General features: G+C 38.7%; 1 protein-coding gene across 1 annotated transcript; it reads right to left on the minus strand.

Moving 5' to 3' along the window:
* Nucleotides 1–234: 234 nt before the first annotated feature.
* NUDT21 (nudix hydrolase 21) lies at nucleotides 235–15,657 on the minus strand. Its single transcript, XM_014827317.3, has 7 exons — nucleotides 15,375–15,657; nucleotides 11,875–12,075; nucleotides 10,966–11,029; nucleotides 6,840–6,929; nucleotides 2,441–2,516; nucleotides 1,641–1,755; nucleotides 235–336 (listed from the first exon to the last, which is right to left on the minus strand). The coding sequence occupies exons 1-7, from the start codon at nucleotides 15,488–15,490 to the stop codon at nucleotides 315–317; spliced, it is 684 nt and encodes a 227-aa protein (XP_014682803.1). The 5' UTR covers nucleotides 15,491–15,657; the 3' UTR covers nucleotides 235–314.
* Between the last annotated feature and the right edge of the window lie 3 nt (nucleotides 15,658–15,660).

A 15,660-nucleotide genomic window follows, 5' to 3' on the forward strand; every position in this document is an offset into this window, starting at 1 on the left:
TAGGGGGCATGGACGATCCTTACTTTAAGATTTTACAAGTTTAATGTGAAATTAAAAAAAAAATACAATAGAAAGAAGTCCACTTTCTTTAATGTACAAAAAAGTGTGAGAACCAAAAGTAAACATTATCATATTTGTTTACACCATTATCTAGTTCTTCATATTACCTTTACTATTCCAACAATAGAAAGTAGGTGGCAATTTAGGGAATGGGAAAGAAAGAAAACCAAAAACAACTTTTCTACCATGTTTATTTTACACTGTGTGTAGCTGTGCTCACAGAGACGGCTTCTTTCAATTCACTGCGCAGGAATTCAGTTGTATATAAAATTGAATCTGAATTTTCAAAAGAACAATAGCTTTATTAGAAACAGGATTATTTACATAGTTTCTAACTTAGACAATAAAGAAATTTATTTGGACATTTTTGGCTTCCCCCGCCACCAGACATTTCTGGCACTTTCTACACCTAGACACATTTTTCTCTCACCTGTCATATCTCACACATTAAATAACATTGTTGTTGAATACTTACAATAATAAAAAAAATTTAAGAGGGTAAATTTGATTAATTATCCATTAACAAGTTCCTTGAGGGAAGGAAAAGTTGTTACACCTCATTGTATTCCGACCACACGACACAGTTCCTGAACCCAATAGGTGGTGTCTAAATAAATGAATAATATGGCTCTTTTTTCATATCCCATACTTCAACTAGTAACCCATCAGCAGACTAACACAGAGAAACAAAAGATGAAGTTTGATCAGTGTCACAAAATTGAAAGACCCATTTCATACTCAACAAGCTTTCATAGAAGGTCAAAATCACTACCGGAATTGTTTTTAAATTCACATTTATTAAGCACTTACCTGGTGTCTGGCACTATTCTAAGCACTTTACATGTGTTATTTCACTTGGTCCTCACAATTCTATGAAGCAGAGACAGCCATCCCCATTTACAGATGAAGAAAGAAGCAAACAGGTATAATCTTTTATCCGAGGTCACACTGCCAGGAAGTACTGAAGGTGGAATTCAAACCCAAACACTGGCCGCAGAATCTATCTTAACCACTATGTGATTCTGCAATTCCTATCTATGGTTGGCTCCAAGGACCTCACCCAGTACAAGTCAACTATTTTTAAAAAAATGCATAGCTCATCACTCTAACCTGCCTAGAAAAAATATATCCAACTCCATGCAAGAATTCAAGACTTAATCCCACATGTTCCAATTTGGGCCTAAATACAGTAGGTTCCAAAAAGAAAAGAGAATATATTACACCAAGAGATTAAATCTTCATATTTTTATATAGACAACTCACTTCATATTTATTATTCATTGCTGACTGCGATTTTACCAACTCTTCTTTGAATGAAGATTTCAAACTTTACCAGAGAATTTCAGATTTGGGGAAGAGCAGTTACACAAATACCAGAATGTGATGCTGCAACTTAGGGTCTGGGGACACTTTTAGTCAGTCATAATTAATCTATGGCTTGCACGTGACCTAAGGGTCCATCTACTGTCTTAAGTTTCCTGAAAGATCAAAATTCATGAACTACTCCTTCCCAGTGGTTCAGAGCATTTTAAATCTGGCATTTCAGATGAATCAATCACAAAATGTTCAACTTTACATACCTGCTCAAAAGCTGAGGGAGACTAGAAATGATGGGTCCATATCCTGGTGCATTGTCATACAATTCAAACAATGGTGCAGCTACCAGCTTGTAATTTTTAGGGACTGCAAACAAGGCTAAAATAAAATAAAACAGTATATTCATTTTCTATAATTTCTCATGTAATCACTGCTTCTACTTCATTTGTAAAGTCATCACCAATTTTACATTCAAGAAACTTTTGAGGAAAAAAATAATTCCCTTGAATACATTTTGGTTGTGTCTTTTAAGCAAAGTTTATAGTGAGAGCTTTGAAACTGACTGACTCTCTAAAGAGATCCATGGTATCAACAACCAAGAGTACCTTGTAAGTCCTGGCCCTGGGAGAAAAGGGAGAAGAAAAGTCTCTTGGGTTTGTAATTTACTTTGCATCCCATTTTAAGAATATCATAAGAAATGGAATAATTACTTGTTAAAATGCACAACAGGCCTAAAAGATGGTATTAAAAAAATAACAATTCATCTGTCTCCTAAAATTTTCAGTTTATCACAATGTGAAAATCAATACCAGCAGCTAATCAGTTACTAACAATATCTTAATCCAGTATTTTAGGCTCCTGTTAAACTTAACTTTTCCCCCACTAGCATGACTTGCACATCTACGAAAAAAACTAGCTAATTCTATACAAACATGGTATGTGTTTTTAGCTTTCGAATAAATCCAAAAATTCAAGGATCCTAGAGAAAACACAAATAGAGGTATCCTTGAAATTACTCTACAGAAATTTTTAGATGGCTGCCTTCAAAAATAAAGTAACTTACCTTTCTCTTGAAGTTGGACCAAAAACAACTTCTTATGCTCCTTAGGTTTTGTAATATGTGCAGGAATATATGGATACTAAAATAACAAGAGAATAATTTGTAGTTGCCAAGACACCTCTCATACTTCCACACCGCTATTTATCAATTTCTCCCATTTCAGATGTTAAGCTCAAATAGCAACCCTCTGAGACCAAGCTCCTCATAACCCAACAAAATTTTATTTTAACACGTATCCCACAGCTTCATTTATTTCTTTACATGTTTATTCCCCAATCGAGTGTAATCTGCTGGGAGAAACAGAATCATTTCCAGTCTTCCCTTACCAGGATCTAGTACCTAACGGATGCACCAATAAATAAATGCTTTAATATAAGTAGTAAACCATTCAAGACAAATATGTAATTACAGGATTTACAGCTTGAGAAATTTACAACACAATGAAGTCTGATATTAATCTTTTATAAAAGTTTTTAAAAAAATAATATCATTACCAATTTAGATTTTCTAGAATCCTGAGGTGGACATGTTTACTATATTAAAAGTATAAGCATAGCCTGTGAGGTATTTGACAAGAAGCCCCTCCCCCTAAACCCACACACACACCCCGCCTGCCAAGACACATGCTTCAGGAACACCACATGAGCAGTTTAATTGGAGTTCTGTCAGCAGGGCAGAGAAAGACTGCTTGAGAAAATATTTTGGAGAATTTAAAGGGATGAAGAGAATTAGAGAGGAGAGGTTGCTACGTCTTTTTGTAAAAAGTGCAATTGGCTTAAAATAAACACCAAGATGAGGACTAGAAAAGGCAGGCTTAAAGAAAAGGAACATATAACCTCAAGATTTCTTTTTGTTCTACTCCGTGTATGTGATGAAAACCCTTCCTACATCTCCCCACAATATATTCGGAAAATCAACTTTTGCTTTTGGAGTTGTATTGAGGGCACGGGAATTAAAAAGTACTGAAAATAGACAAAGAGGGAGAGTAGGATGAAAACAGAGGCTACCAAAAGAAGGCATTATCACCCCCACCTTACGAAAAGAACTTATGCTGAGGGGCTAAGCATCTTTCCCAAGATGACATAGCTAAGCAGTGACGCCAGGATTCAACTCTCATCTAACTATAACAGCCTATGTTATTTCCCACTGTGCCATCCCACTGGTACCTAACCATTATTCAAGTTAGAATAATTATATACCAGAGCCATCCCTAGGGTATAATGAACCAAGACGACAGTCTCAGGCTTTGGAAGTTAGCTTGAATAGCACAGGCTAAAAGAGACCTGCGGTTCACATACAACAAAAGTTCCCAAACCATGACCAGACCAAAGTGATTGGCATTACCCCAATTTTCTTTACTATATGTTCCTTTTCTTTTAAGCCTTTCTTCTCCAGTTCTCCTCTTGGTGTTTACGTTAGGTCAATTGCACTTTTTACAAAAAGATGGAGCTAGGGAGATGGTCTTATGCTCTTTTCCCACTGATTCCAAGTTTACTAAACCAACACACATCTCTTACGTTCTATCTTAAACTAGTAGAGCCAATACTAGGGTTCAGTGAATTAAGGAACTGTCCTAGGACTGTGGTAGGGTAGATGAATGAGAGTATTCAGAAAGCAGCCTGGAAAACTTTGGGGTTATTACTGAGCATTTTTCAGTTAGATCAAGGAATGTTCAAGAAACTAAAATAAGTTTACAGTAACTGTTCTATGTATCTTTGGATAAGGAACTTCACATTTGATGAAACTACTTTCTTAAAACCAAGACAATTCTCAGGTAGTGAGCACTAGCACCAACTTCCAAAGCACCTTATCTTCCCACCCCTCAGCCATATAAGGGAGTGAGAAGGAAGAGGACAGAACAATCTTTAGCCTGGCTGATATTTTGTGAAATTCTTAACCTGGAACATCTTCTCATGCAAAGAAGCCATCAAAATCATAGAGCCTTGTCAAAAGAATTTGGGATCCAACTTCAAGAGGCTCCCATTAGCCAAAAATAGGAAAATTTGCACATCAGTAACATTATCAGTCATTACAACAGTTGAAAACAGATCAAATGTATTGAAATCCATGAGGTCAAATGACACTTTAAAAGGTCACTGAAACAAATGCTTTTTGTGCCTCTCATCATAGTTTCTCATCCCACCTCAGACCTCAGGGCAGCTGTGTAAGAAAGTGTCAGAAAGCTCCCTGCTTGCTCCCACTGTCTTGCTTTTCAGCCTCAAAGCATTTCCAAAGCCCTGGAAAGTCTCTCAACCAGTGCTCAGACTCAACATAAAAGAACAAGGGAGTTACTATAACCCTCTTGTAACAGGGGCTAGGAGTCCCCAGCCTTCCATCCTTCTGATGGACAATTCTGAGCTGCATTCCACCTGGTTGCTCACAGTCCTTAGCAGGATCAATTCAGTTGCCCACAGCTGTCATAAGATCAATTACGTACCCTTTTTTGACTGCTGCTGCTTCATCTCTCCCTTTCCTTGTACTCTGCTGCTTCCTGGGATCACCTCTCAAACAAACATCTGCACTCAAGTCTCTGTCTTACTCTCTTTTGAAAAAAGTTAAGTCTTTGGAGAATGCTAAGGAATTAACTCATTCTTCTGAAAACTGGTAAGTAGCGGAAAAGCAGCACCTATTCTTTCCTACACAACTACAGCACAGGGTAACCAAATAGCTGATGAGGGAAGTTTCTCTTTATATAAGGATCACAATCCTACAGAAGTAATAGATCCAGGAAACTATTACCAATGAGCTGATAACATTACAAAAAGAAGCAACGAGATATTATAAAATTCCGGATAGAAGCACACAATACCACCTGTGCTGGTCAGCCTCCAAGATGACCCCCAATGGTCCCTGTCTCCTGGTATCCATACCTGTGTAGTCCCCTCCCACGAGGTACTATGTTGGTTTGTGTGACCAGCAGCACACAGCAGAAGTGATGGTATGTCACTGCCAAGATTAGGTTATAACGACTGTAGCTTCCTACTTGGGTACACTCTGCCACTCTCTCTATCTCTTGGATCACAATTCTGAGGGAAGCCAGCTGTCTTACAGGGAGTTACCCTACGGAGAGGCTGTCATGGCAACTGAGAGAGGCCTTGTGTCATCAGGTGACAAGGAACTGAAGCCTTCAGTCCAACAGCCCAGGAGGAACTGAGAGGTCTGCTAACAAACACATGTGTGAGCTTGTGATCCTTTAGCTTCACCCCAGCTTTGAGATGATGCAATCCCAGCTGACAACCTGACCAGGACTTCATGAGAGACCATGAACCAGAACCACCCAGCTAATCAGCTCCCAGACGCCTGACCCTAAGAAACTAAGATAATAAATCTCTGTTGTTTATGCTCCTAAGTTTTGGGATAATATATTTTGTGGCAAGAGACAGATAATATAATACCTATGACAAGCCTTGTACCTCCCTCTCCCCAAAACTGAGCCCAAATCCAATCTATCGATCTAACTACTAATTTACAGGACATAGAGGAAAAAGAGCTACATGTTCGATGACAACACGAGGACACAATCAGCAGTGGAAACACTAAGGACTTTAAGTAGCCTATTTTCATTAACAAATAAATTACAATGAAAAAAAGAAAGAAAAGGAACGAATATGTAGATACCAAAGAAACTATCCTAATTTGAATTATAAGAATAAAATTTGCAACTATCAGGGATATGTGAACAGTGAGTACATATTTTTAATGATACGATGGAATTGTTTCTTATTTTTAGTATGATAGTACTGAGGTTATGCTTAAAAGATCCTTATCTTTCAGAGATGCACACTGAAATATTTACGATTGAAACTATATCTAGGATTTGCTTCAAAATAAACTTAAGGTGAGGGCGGGGAGAATGGGGCGATGGGGAAAGGAGCTTGATGAAGTTTGGTCATGAGTTGCTAACTGATGAAGGTGGATCACAAGTAATGGGATTCATTTACTTTTACTACTCTCTCTTTTCGTATGTTTGAAATTTTCCTTTAAAAGAAAAAATGCTTGGCTTTTTAATTTTTTATCTAAACTGAGGAAGAAAAAATTTCAACGCAAATTCTACTATGATCTTTTTATTATTTTTTTTTTAAGATTGGCACCTGAGCTAACAACTGTTGCCAATCTTTTTTTCTTTTTTCTTTCTGCTTTATCTCCCCAACCCCTCCCTGTACACAGCTGTATATCTTAGTTGCAGGTCCTTCTAGTTGTGGGATGTGGGACGCCACCTCAATGTGGCCTGACGAGCGGTGCCATGTCCGCGCCCAGGATCCGAACCCTGGGCTGCCGCAGCAGAGCGCATGAACTTACCACTCAGCCACGGAGCCGGCCCCCTATGATCTTTTTAAATGGGTGGAATTAAAATCAGTTTCCTACTTCCCCCAATGCCCAGCAAATATAACTGAACACTGACCTGAGGAGGTTCAAAATTTGGTCTCCACCAGTTACCAATGCAGTCATCAATGACCCAGTCTTGCAGGACTCCATCTTGACGACCCAGTATCTATCAAGAAGAAATGAGAGAGCCAGTAAACAACTAAACATACATACCCTTGAACACCCTTCTTCAGTGAAGAGAATACTTTTGGCAGCACTCCTAAGAGAGACATGGCTAACATGCCTTCCATATGGATTGCCTTTCTATAATTTCTTGTCGTTATCTGTGTCACTCTGCCCAAGATACACACTATTAGTTCAAAATTAGGAATCTAGAATCAACATAACCACAGACAACCAATAAGTCTGTTGTTAGGTCCTGGTTATACATGGAAAACCAAAGGTGATCAATTACCAACATCAGCCAATGGCATGCAGTAGTTTTTCTAGAATCAATTACAGCTTCTGTAAATCCCCCACCTAACCAAGTTACAGCAATACGTGTGCAAAATTCACAACTTTCCTTTTTATGAATCTGTATAGCATACCATTAAACTTAGGTTATTTTAATCAAAGCTATACTCTACACATTTTAATTGGTCAAAAATGGTTCTATAAGGTTCATGAGAAAGGGCAGTTCCCTGTTCTACTCCATCCATTCCCACAGGCTATAACTTTCAACTCTTAGCTGTTTCTTCCCCCTGATATTTGCCTCTATTTTTAAAAGCATTTTTCTCGCTTGTAAATAAACTGTTTAGTTTTAGATTTACAGAAAGGCTGCAAAGATGGTACAGACTTCCCATATATGCCATATCCAGTTTCCCTTGTTATTAATATCCTACATTACTGTAGCACATCTGTCAGAACTAGTGGACTAGTGAATACTGATACCTTGTTATTAACTGAAGTCCAAACTTTATTCAGATATTCTTAGTTTTTACCTACTGTCCTTTCTCAGTTCCAGGATCTCACACTATATTTAGTTCTCATTTCTCTTAGGCTTCTCTAGACTGTGATCGTTTCTTCAGACTTTCCTTGTTTTTGCTGATCTTGACAGTTTTGAAGGGTACTGGTTAGGCATTTTGCAGGATGTCCCTCAATTAGACTGGAGTTATGCATTTGGGGGGCTTGTTTAGGAAGGAAGATCATAGAGGTAAAGTGCCAATCTCATCACATCATTTCAAGGGTACATTCTATCAACACGACTTATCACTGATGCTAATCTTGATCACCTAGCTCAAGTAGTGTTTGTCAGGTTTCTCCACTGTAAAGTTACATTTTTTAACACATTTTTTTACAATCATTTCTTGACTACCTTTCATTTTTAAAAACCTAAAAAAAAAAGATTAACACCCTCTACTGTGGATGGGAATTTAGATCTCAAAATCACATTCCCCATTCATATTTTCTCTTCCACCATCCTCCCATTATCAATATTTAAGTCAATATTCAGTATTTAAATTAATATGACTAGGTGAATCAGACATAACAGTATTTAGTAAATATAGTTTCCTTACTTGTGCAGCTATCCTTTTCTTTTTAGTTGTTAACTGTTTCATTTCATTTACTATCACTAATTCACGCCCACAACAGCTGAAATTTCTTCTCAATTCAAATATCAACTATTCTGTCAATTTCATATTTTCCTAAGAGACATTCTTCTATCATCCTACTCCAATCTGTGGATGTTCTCTGCCCTACTTCACAGTTGGAGTCCTCAGGCTTCCCTCTGCCTCTCGCCTATGTTGTTAGATCCCCTCTATGTTCTGAATCCTGTATCTTCTGTCTTAGTCTATTCCTTCATTTTGGTGGCAAACACTCTCCAGGTACTTTCTGAGGAAAGGTACAAGAGTTACCACATTTTTGGAAACACTGTATGTCTGGAAATAACTTTACCTGAACACGTGATTTACAGTTTGATAAGACAGAAAATTCTAGACTAGAAGTCATGTGCTCTCAGATTTATGAAGGCATGTTCCAGGATCTTTTAGCTTCCAGTATTATTTCTGGAAAGTCGACACGATTTCTGATTTTGATGATTTGTATTTAACCCACGTCTCACGTCCTCACTCCTCAACTCTGGAAGCTTTTAGGATATCCTCCTTATCCTTACTGATTTAAAATTTCATAATGATACGCCTTTGCATGGATCTTTTAACCTTCATTATATAGGGCAGACCAGGAGGTCTTTTCAATCTGAAAGCTTACACTCTTTGAGTTTGGGAATTTCTTCAACTATTGCTTTGCTAATCCTTCCTTTTCCTCTGTTCTACTTATCTCTAGTTTATACTGGTCCTTCTCCAATGACCCACTGATTTTATCTTTTCTCACCTATGTTCTCTTTTCATCCTACTTCCTGGTAGATTTCCTCAACTCAATCTTTTAACTCTACTGAATTTTTCATTCTGCTAACATTTTTTTAATACTCGTGAGTTCTTTTTTTTTGGCTGAACAGTCTTTTTTAGTGGCACACTGTTCCATAGATGCAGTATCTCCTTTTATCACACTAAGAATATTAATCATAATTTTGTGAATCAATGAATTTTCTGTTTCTGTTGAGTTCTCCTGCTTCTTTTGATCTCTTCCTTTTAAGAAGCTTTCTCCAAAAACCTGCTGATACTTGGTTATTTGCTCACAATCAGGGGTAAAGCAATAAGATTCTTAATTGTCACTTCTGTGTGCATTAGTGATAGGGTTACACTTTTTCTTTGGGAAGATTCCCAAGTATCATCATCTGGAGTTTTTTTTTCCCCCAGACTAGTCACTTTCTCCTGAAACAAAACCTCCAACCTTCAGCCTGGGGTATGCAAACCTAGTTGTCAACCTCTCTCAGCCTAGTAAGGTTAAGTCTAGAAGCCTCACTATTTGGGATGTAAACCTTCACTTGTTATCCCCATCTTCTCAACTTTTACAGTGCTTTGCATTTTCTGATTCCATTTCTACAGAGGAGTTGCCAGTCAGTAGTGGGGAAGATATCTAGGAATATAAATACGTTCTATATGGACTGTCAATCAATCTAGTTTTCAGTCCACACATGCCTGCACTTTCACAGGCACCAGGCACCTCCAATTCCTCAGCCTTTCTGGTGTTCTGCAGTGCTGGGTCCTGGACTGCCCTCCTGCTGGGCTGAGGTTTCTGCTAAGGCAGTTATGATTTGCCCATCTGCCTTCCAGCTTCTAAAATTTTCTTCTTGCCGTTGTCTCATTTTGCACTCCCTCAATCCCCTTTATTGCCTTTTTTGTGGAATTTTGAGAAGGAGCTGAGGTAAGCAGATACGTTTAACCTACCATAAGTAAACGGAAGTCTAAGCACAGCATGATATTTAAGAGTTATAATGCATTTACAAAAATACTAGGAAGACAAACCAATAGGTCAAAGTGGTACAATTAAAGGTAAGTTTAGTCTTGTTTCTCCTACTTTTCTGTATTTGCCAAGGTTTTCGCATAGAATATGTATTAGTTTTGTAATTAAAGAGGAGAAGGAAAATTTCAAGCTAAAAAAGAAAAATGTTTAATAATGAAAACAACTACAATCCCCAAAACTTCCAGCATCTATGCATTCAGCCTCAAGTCTTCAGAGACAGACTTAGAATGACTTTTAACAAGCAATATAATTTGGACAAAGCCTAAAAGATATGTGCAAAAAATGAAATTAGGTGTGTAACAGGAATCATTCTCTTGTCAAAATTCTATAGACGCCTACTCTGGAACAAAACTACCTGCATCAAATCTCCAGCTTCCCAACACACTAGCTGTGTAACAGCAGGCAAGTTACTTGAACCCTCTGTGCCCAGTTTCCTTATCAGTAAATGGGATTAATAATAGAACCTACACTTCCTAGGGCTGTTGTGATGATTAAAGGAGTAACTGCACGTAAAGCCTTTAGAACAGTGCCTAGCATAGTAAGTACTCAATAAATGCTGGCTTTCATTAGTCATTATTGTTATGTGAACATTTTAATGAAAAAAAAAGTAAGTATAAGTTCAACTTGCAGAAAATAAACCATGGTGCTAACACTCTAGGGTTTAAATTTTATTTACTGACAACTAAATATTCAAAATAAACATCCTTTTTACAAGATATAAAAAGCCTAATTATCCATTAGGTTGACAGTATTCAGAAGGGCAATACTAACACTGCCAAAGTGGTTAAACAGAAAAATACCTCTGTCATTAAGCGTTTTAGTCCTTCAACTTCATCTTCTCCTGGGTTAAGTTCACCACCAGGTCTGTATAAAGGTTAAGAATTTCAGCTTTCAACTTAATACAATTTGGGGATAACAGGAAGAACACAATTATAGTTATTTCTATCAAGTAACTGAATAACACATCAGGGTCACATCAGGCAATCAAAGCAAACATCAAACGGAGGGAGAAGATTGTGCCAGAAAGTTGAATTCATGTTAAATCACTAGACTAACACAAATCTTAGTTTTAAACAAACAAACAAAATATATACCATAACATAAACATCACATAATTGCTGGCCACCAGCCAATCTCAATCTCTTTTCTTTGAAAGCTAACTGGTGATAAAAGTCTAGAAATACCCAGAGAGCAATGGATCACATTCTTTAGGTCTGAAGAATGGGATATTTTTTAAGAACTCCAATCTAAATATTTGAGCCTTCTCTTTTGGTACAATCTGGTCAAACTGTTGTGGACTAAATGTATACTGAGAAATTTATTTATGAGCTTAAATGATAAAACTAAATAATTATCTATAAAAATGTATGCCATTTGAAGAAAAGGAAGCATTATCCATCCTAAGAAAGGTCATCAATTGTTCTTAGTAATACTACAATGACAGAGAAATTAAACCTGGACTAATTTGTTTCCCAGGGCTTCTATCAAACTCAGTCATTAACATCAACAATATAAACAAACATGCAGATTTCTAGTCAGGCAATAAATGAGCACTGGCCTAAAAAAATTACTCGTGATTTTCTCTTTCTAAAGACTTCACTAACAGTTTGTTGAGATAAATGACTAAGGGCTAAAACTGTATTCGAAAGCAACATAAAACAGCAATCTTATTAAAAGTTGTCTTGCTGTTCCTTTCCAATGACACTTACAATTTGAAGAAAGTTGTTCCAAGCTGCAGCAGTAACACATGGGGTAGCCGGTGCTCATGGACAATCAGAACCCCTTCTACAGTCCTCCTCATTCCAATTTTATCAAATTCCTCCCTCATGCGCTGAAATCTGGCTGCAACAGAGCTGTCCTTCTCATAGAGGGGCTCCTTTGTACCAAAAGTATAATTGGTAAGAGGGTACCTGTGATCCAAAGACAAACATCAAACATGAGAACTGAAGACCATAATTTACAATGACAGATACCAACCATATATAAAGAAACTATGGTAAAAAGTGTATATATTGTACTCAGAGTCATAGGATTCGCCCACAGTTACACAACTAGTTAACGAGACAGCAGAATTAGAATCCAGCTCTTTGGACTCTAAGGCCAGAGCTTCCATTAGATCAAACTGCTACTCCACACTTGAATTTCAAGTCTAGATAACACTATCCTTAAGGCTCTTAAATGTTTGAGAAGTGGTTATCTGGGTATCTGGTAATTCTTTGCTTTTAGATCATGGCCACTATACTAACACTGCCAACCTGGCTAATGTCCCCCTGGGTTCCTCTGACTACCAATCTACTCAGAAATTCTATTAATTATGGGCGCTAGTGGCTAATCTCTTTCTATAAGCTGAGCCATCACTTTTCATCATCTCTCCAGCTATTTTCTATTTCTCCCAGTCAACTATCCTCAGACTTTTCTGGTACCACAACCCTTTCCTTTTCAGATTAACTTTTCTTTCACCTTTAAATCTGTTTTAGCCTTCTGCCTTTATTCTATTCAGTATCCTTATTCTTCCTTTCTTTTCATTCAAATCTTCTGCCCACCATATCTAATCTGAATATTCTCACCTTTATCAAGAATTCAAAATGTGGCTCATATTGTTGAAGATACTTATCTTACCTAATAAAAATGAAATTTTTCCTTAAAGATAGTTAAAAATACAATATTTCTATTTTATCACATGTACCACTTTGTAACTCCTCTGTCTTAAGCCTTACAGTAAGAAGCCTGATTATAAGCTTTTGAGTAAGAAGAATGTTTTGGCCACACTTGCCTACCCCCAAGGTATGTATCCTATCAAAATGCCTTGACATAAAAAGTCAACAACTACACAACTAATCCACTCAGCTATTCTTTTTTTTAAGAGATTGACCCTGAGCTAACATCTGTTGCCAATCACCCTCTCTTTTTTTTTACTCTTCAAAGCCCCAGTACGTAGTTGTATATTCTATTTGTAGGTCCTTCTAGTTCTTCCATGTGAGCCACGGCCATAACATGGCTACTAACAGATGAGTGGTGTGGTTCCAGGCCTGGGAACCAAACTTGGGCAGCTGAAGCAGAGCATGCTGAACTTTAACCACTAGGCCATGAGGGCTGACTCTCGACTGAGCTATTCTTGAAAGGGGAACAAATCAAGGTTGCCAAAACTTAAAAAATTACTTTAATTGCATGAAGCCAAATTCTACACATAAATGAAGCAGCTCTAAAATAACTAAAATATACCATATTTCTAGGGTGCTTTAAAGATTTTTAGAAAGAACTTTCCCAGTAGACCCAATGCTGAATCTAAGATTGTCATTAGCAGCAACAATCTCACACAGCACTATGGGCCAGGCAATTTTTTTTTAAATGCTTTATATATATTAACATTGAGTTCTTACAACCTGAGTTCCAAAAAATTAAGGCTGGCTATAACACACCTCTACCGCAAGAGCCAGCTCTCACATCAATAGGAGATGCCATCAAGAGGAAACGTAAGAATTTTCACCTGTGGAATCAGACTGACAGCCCAGACACATGCATATAATTTCCATCATCCTATGAGCTTTGTAAAGCAGGGACTACAGTTTATTTTTTATTTCCTCACTACTGTATACCAAGCATTATGCCCAGGGCCTGGTACAAAGTAGGCACGCATGCAGTGTTTCCTATAATAAAATATATTGGGGGAGAGAGGACTTGTTTTCAATTTAGATCATTACTCACCCAGGTGAACTGAGTTCACAACACAATGATTATTTCTGAATGCTGCATTTATACAGAAGGAAAACTACTGTAAATCCATCAACTCATAACTTTAATGAAGCAAAGATTAAAACACTTTCACCAAGTTAATTCTACATAATGGCTTAACGCAAATTGATCCAGTAAGGAAGGCAAATCAAGGGAAAACTAGGTGAGTCCTAGTTCTAATTACCACTGAAATTACTCCAGAAGCTGTGCTTTCATCTTTTTTAAAAGAACATTTGCCTTTTTTCATTCCATGGAAATCTTACAAGGATTTTTAAAAGAAGAGATATGAAATTATGTTAACAGCTACAGAGATATTAACTTGTATACACACAACCATCTCCTAATTCCAGATTTCATAAACCTAACGTTTTTATTATCTAAACTTCCAAGCCAGCACCTGTTTTGCCACATAAAACAATAACAACCACATTTTCTATTTCAAATCGCTTTTGAGGGGGAAAAGTTCATTTACTCGAATATAAAACAAAGAAACACGTAGAGTGTCCTATCGAAACACCAGTATTAGTAAATCTTTGCACATTTTAAACGATGACCAGCATTAACTGGCCACGTTCCTCCTTTTGGATCAGCACCACGGTGCCTTAAGAACTCTAAGAATAAAAAAGCATACTGACAATTTCCTGAGCAAGACAAAGTCCAAATGCCAATTACCTGCCACAGCGAGGTTACTTCTGAGAGTGACCTCGAAATGCAATGGCTTGAAGTACTTAAACAGAAGGTGTTGACAATAAACCAAGCTCTCAACGGGTTCCCTGGGGCTACATTCTGGACGCCTCCATGGTCAGGAAGTCCAACCACAACAGTACCCGCCCTCCCACGCGGGGGTCTACTGGGTGCCTGGAGGCTGTCGCTGCAGCAGAGAAGACACCTGAATGCCTAGGGCAGGCCAGAGAGCCCTGGGCAGACGAATAAAATGTGGTGCATTCATGAGCTGAAATGCAATATAGCAATTAACAGGAAAATACTAAATCTACGCTGTACAGCTAGGTCTCGAAAGCTTACTGTTAGGAAAAACTGAAAACTGCAAAAATGATACTGCGTTATACCATTCATAGCAAATAAAAACACAAAACGATACCGCATACGGGATGCGAAAGCGTAAACAATGGACCGGAAGGATAAACCCCACGTTTTGCGGTTGGTATCTCTGGAGAGATGGGGAAAGGACGACTTCAAAGCAAACTGGGTTTCCTATAATGACTGAATAGAGGAGCATAGAAACAAGTCTTTTCGGGAAGAGGAAAACCCTCTCGAATAGGACTGCAACCCCTTGGCGCTGGAGGACAAGGAAGCGGCCTCAGGGAGCCGGGGAGGCGCGCGCCGGCGAGCGGGGCGGAGGGGCGGCGGGAGCCCGCCGAGGCCGGGGGCGCGCCGAAGGAGAAAACTGGAGCCTTGCGGAGCGCTCACGAGGACCGGGACGCCGGCGAAGGCAGCGGCGAGGCCAGGCCGCACTTACAGGTTGATGGTGCGCTCCAGCGTGAGGGGCTTGGTCTGCTGGATGTACTTGTTGCCGAACTGGTTGACCCCCCGGGGCCAGCCGGTCTGCGAGCGATTGGGCGGCACCACGGACATGTTGGCGAGCTCGGGCACTGGCGGCGAGCAGAAAGGGGGAAGGCAGGGAGACTTTCCCTGTGCCTGCGGCCGTTACCTACGTCCCACTTAGCAGCCGCCGCCCGCCATTAACAGGAGAGCGCAAGAAGGGGCGTACGCACGCCGGAAGTGCATCCAGAGCCTCTGGCGGC

The sequence above is a fragment of the Equus asinus genome, chromosome 28 (assembly GCF_041296235.1).
Source record: "Equus asinus isolate D_3611 breed Donkey chromosome 28, EquAss-T2T_v2, whole genome shotgun sequence".
NCBI classification, from domain to species: domain Eukaryota; kingdom Metazoa; phylum Chordata; class Mammalia; order Perissodactyla; family Equidae; genus Equus; species Equus asinus.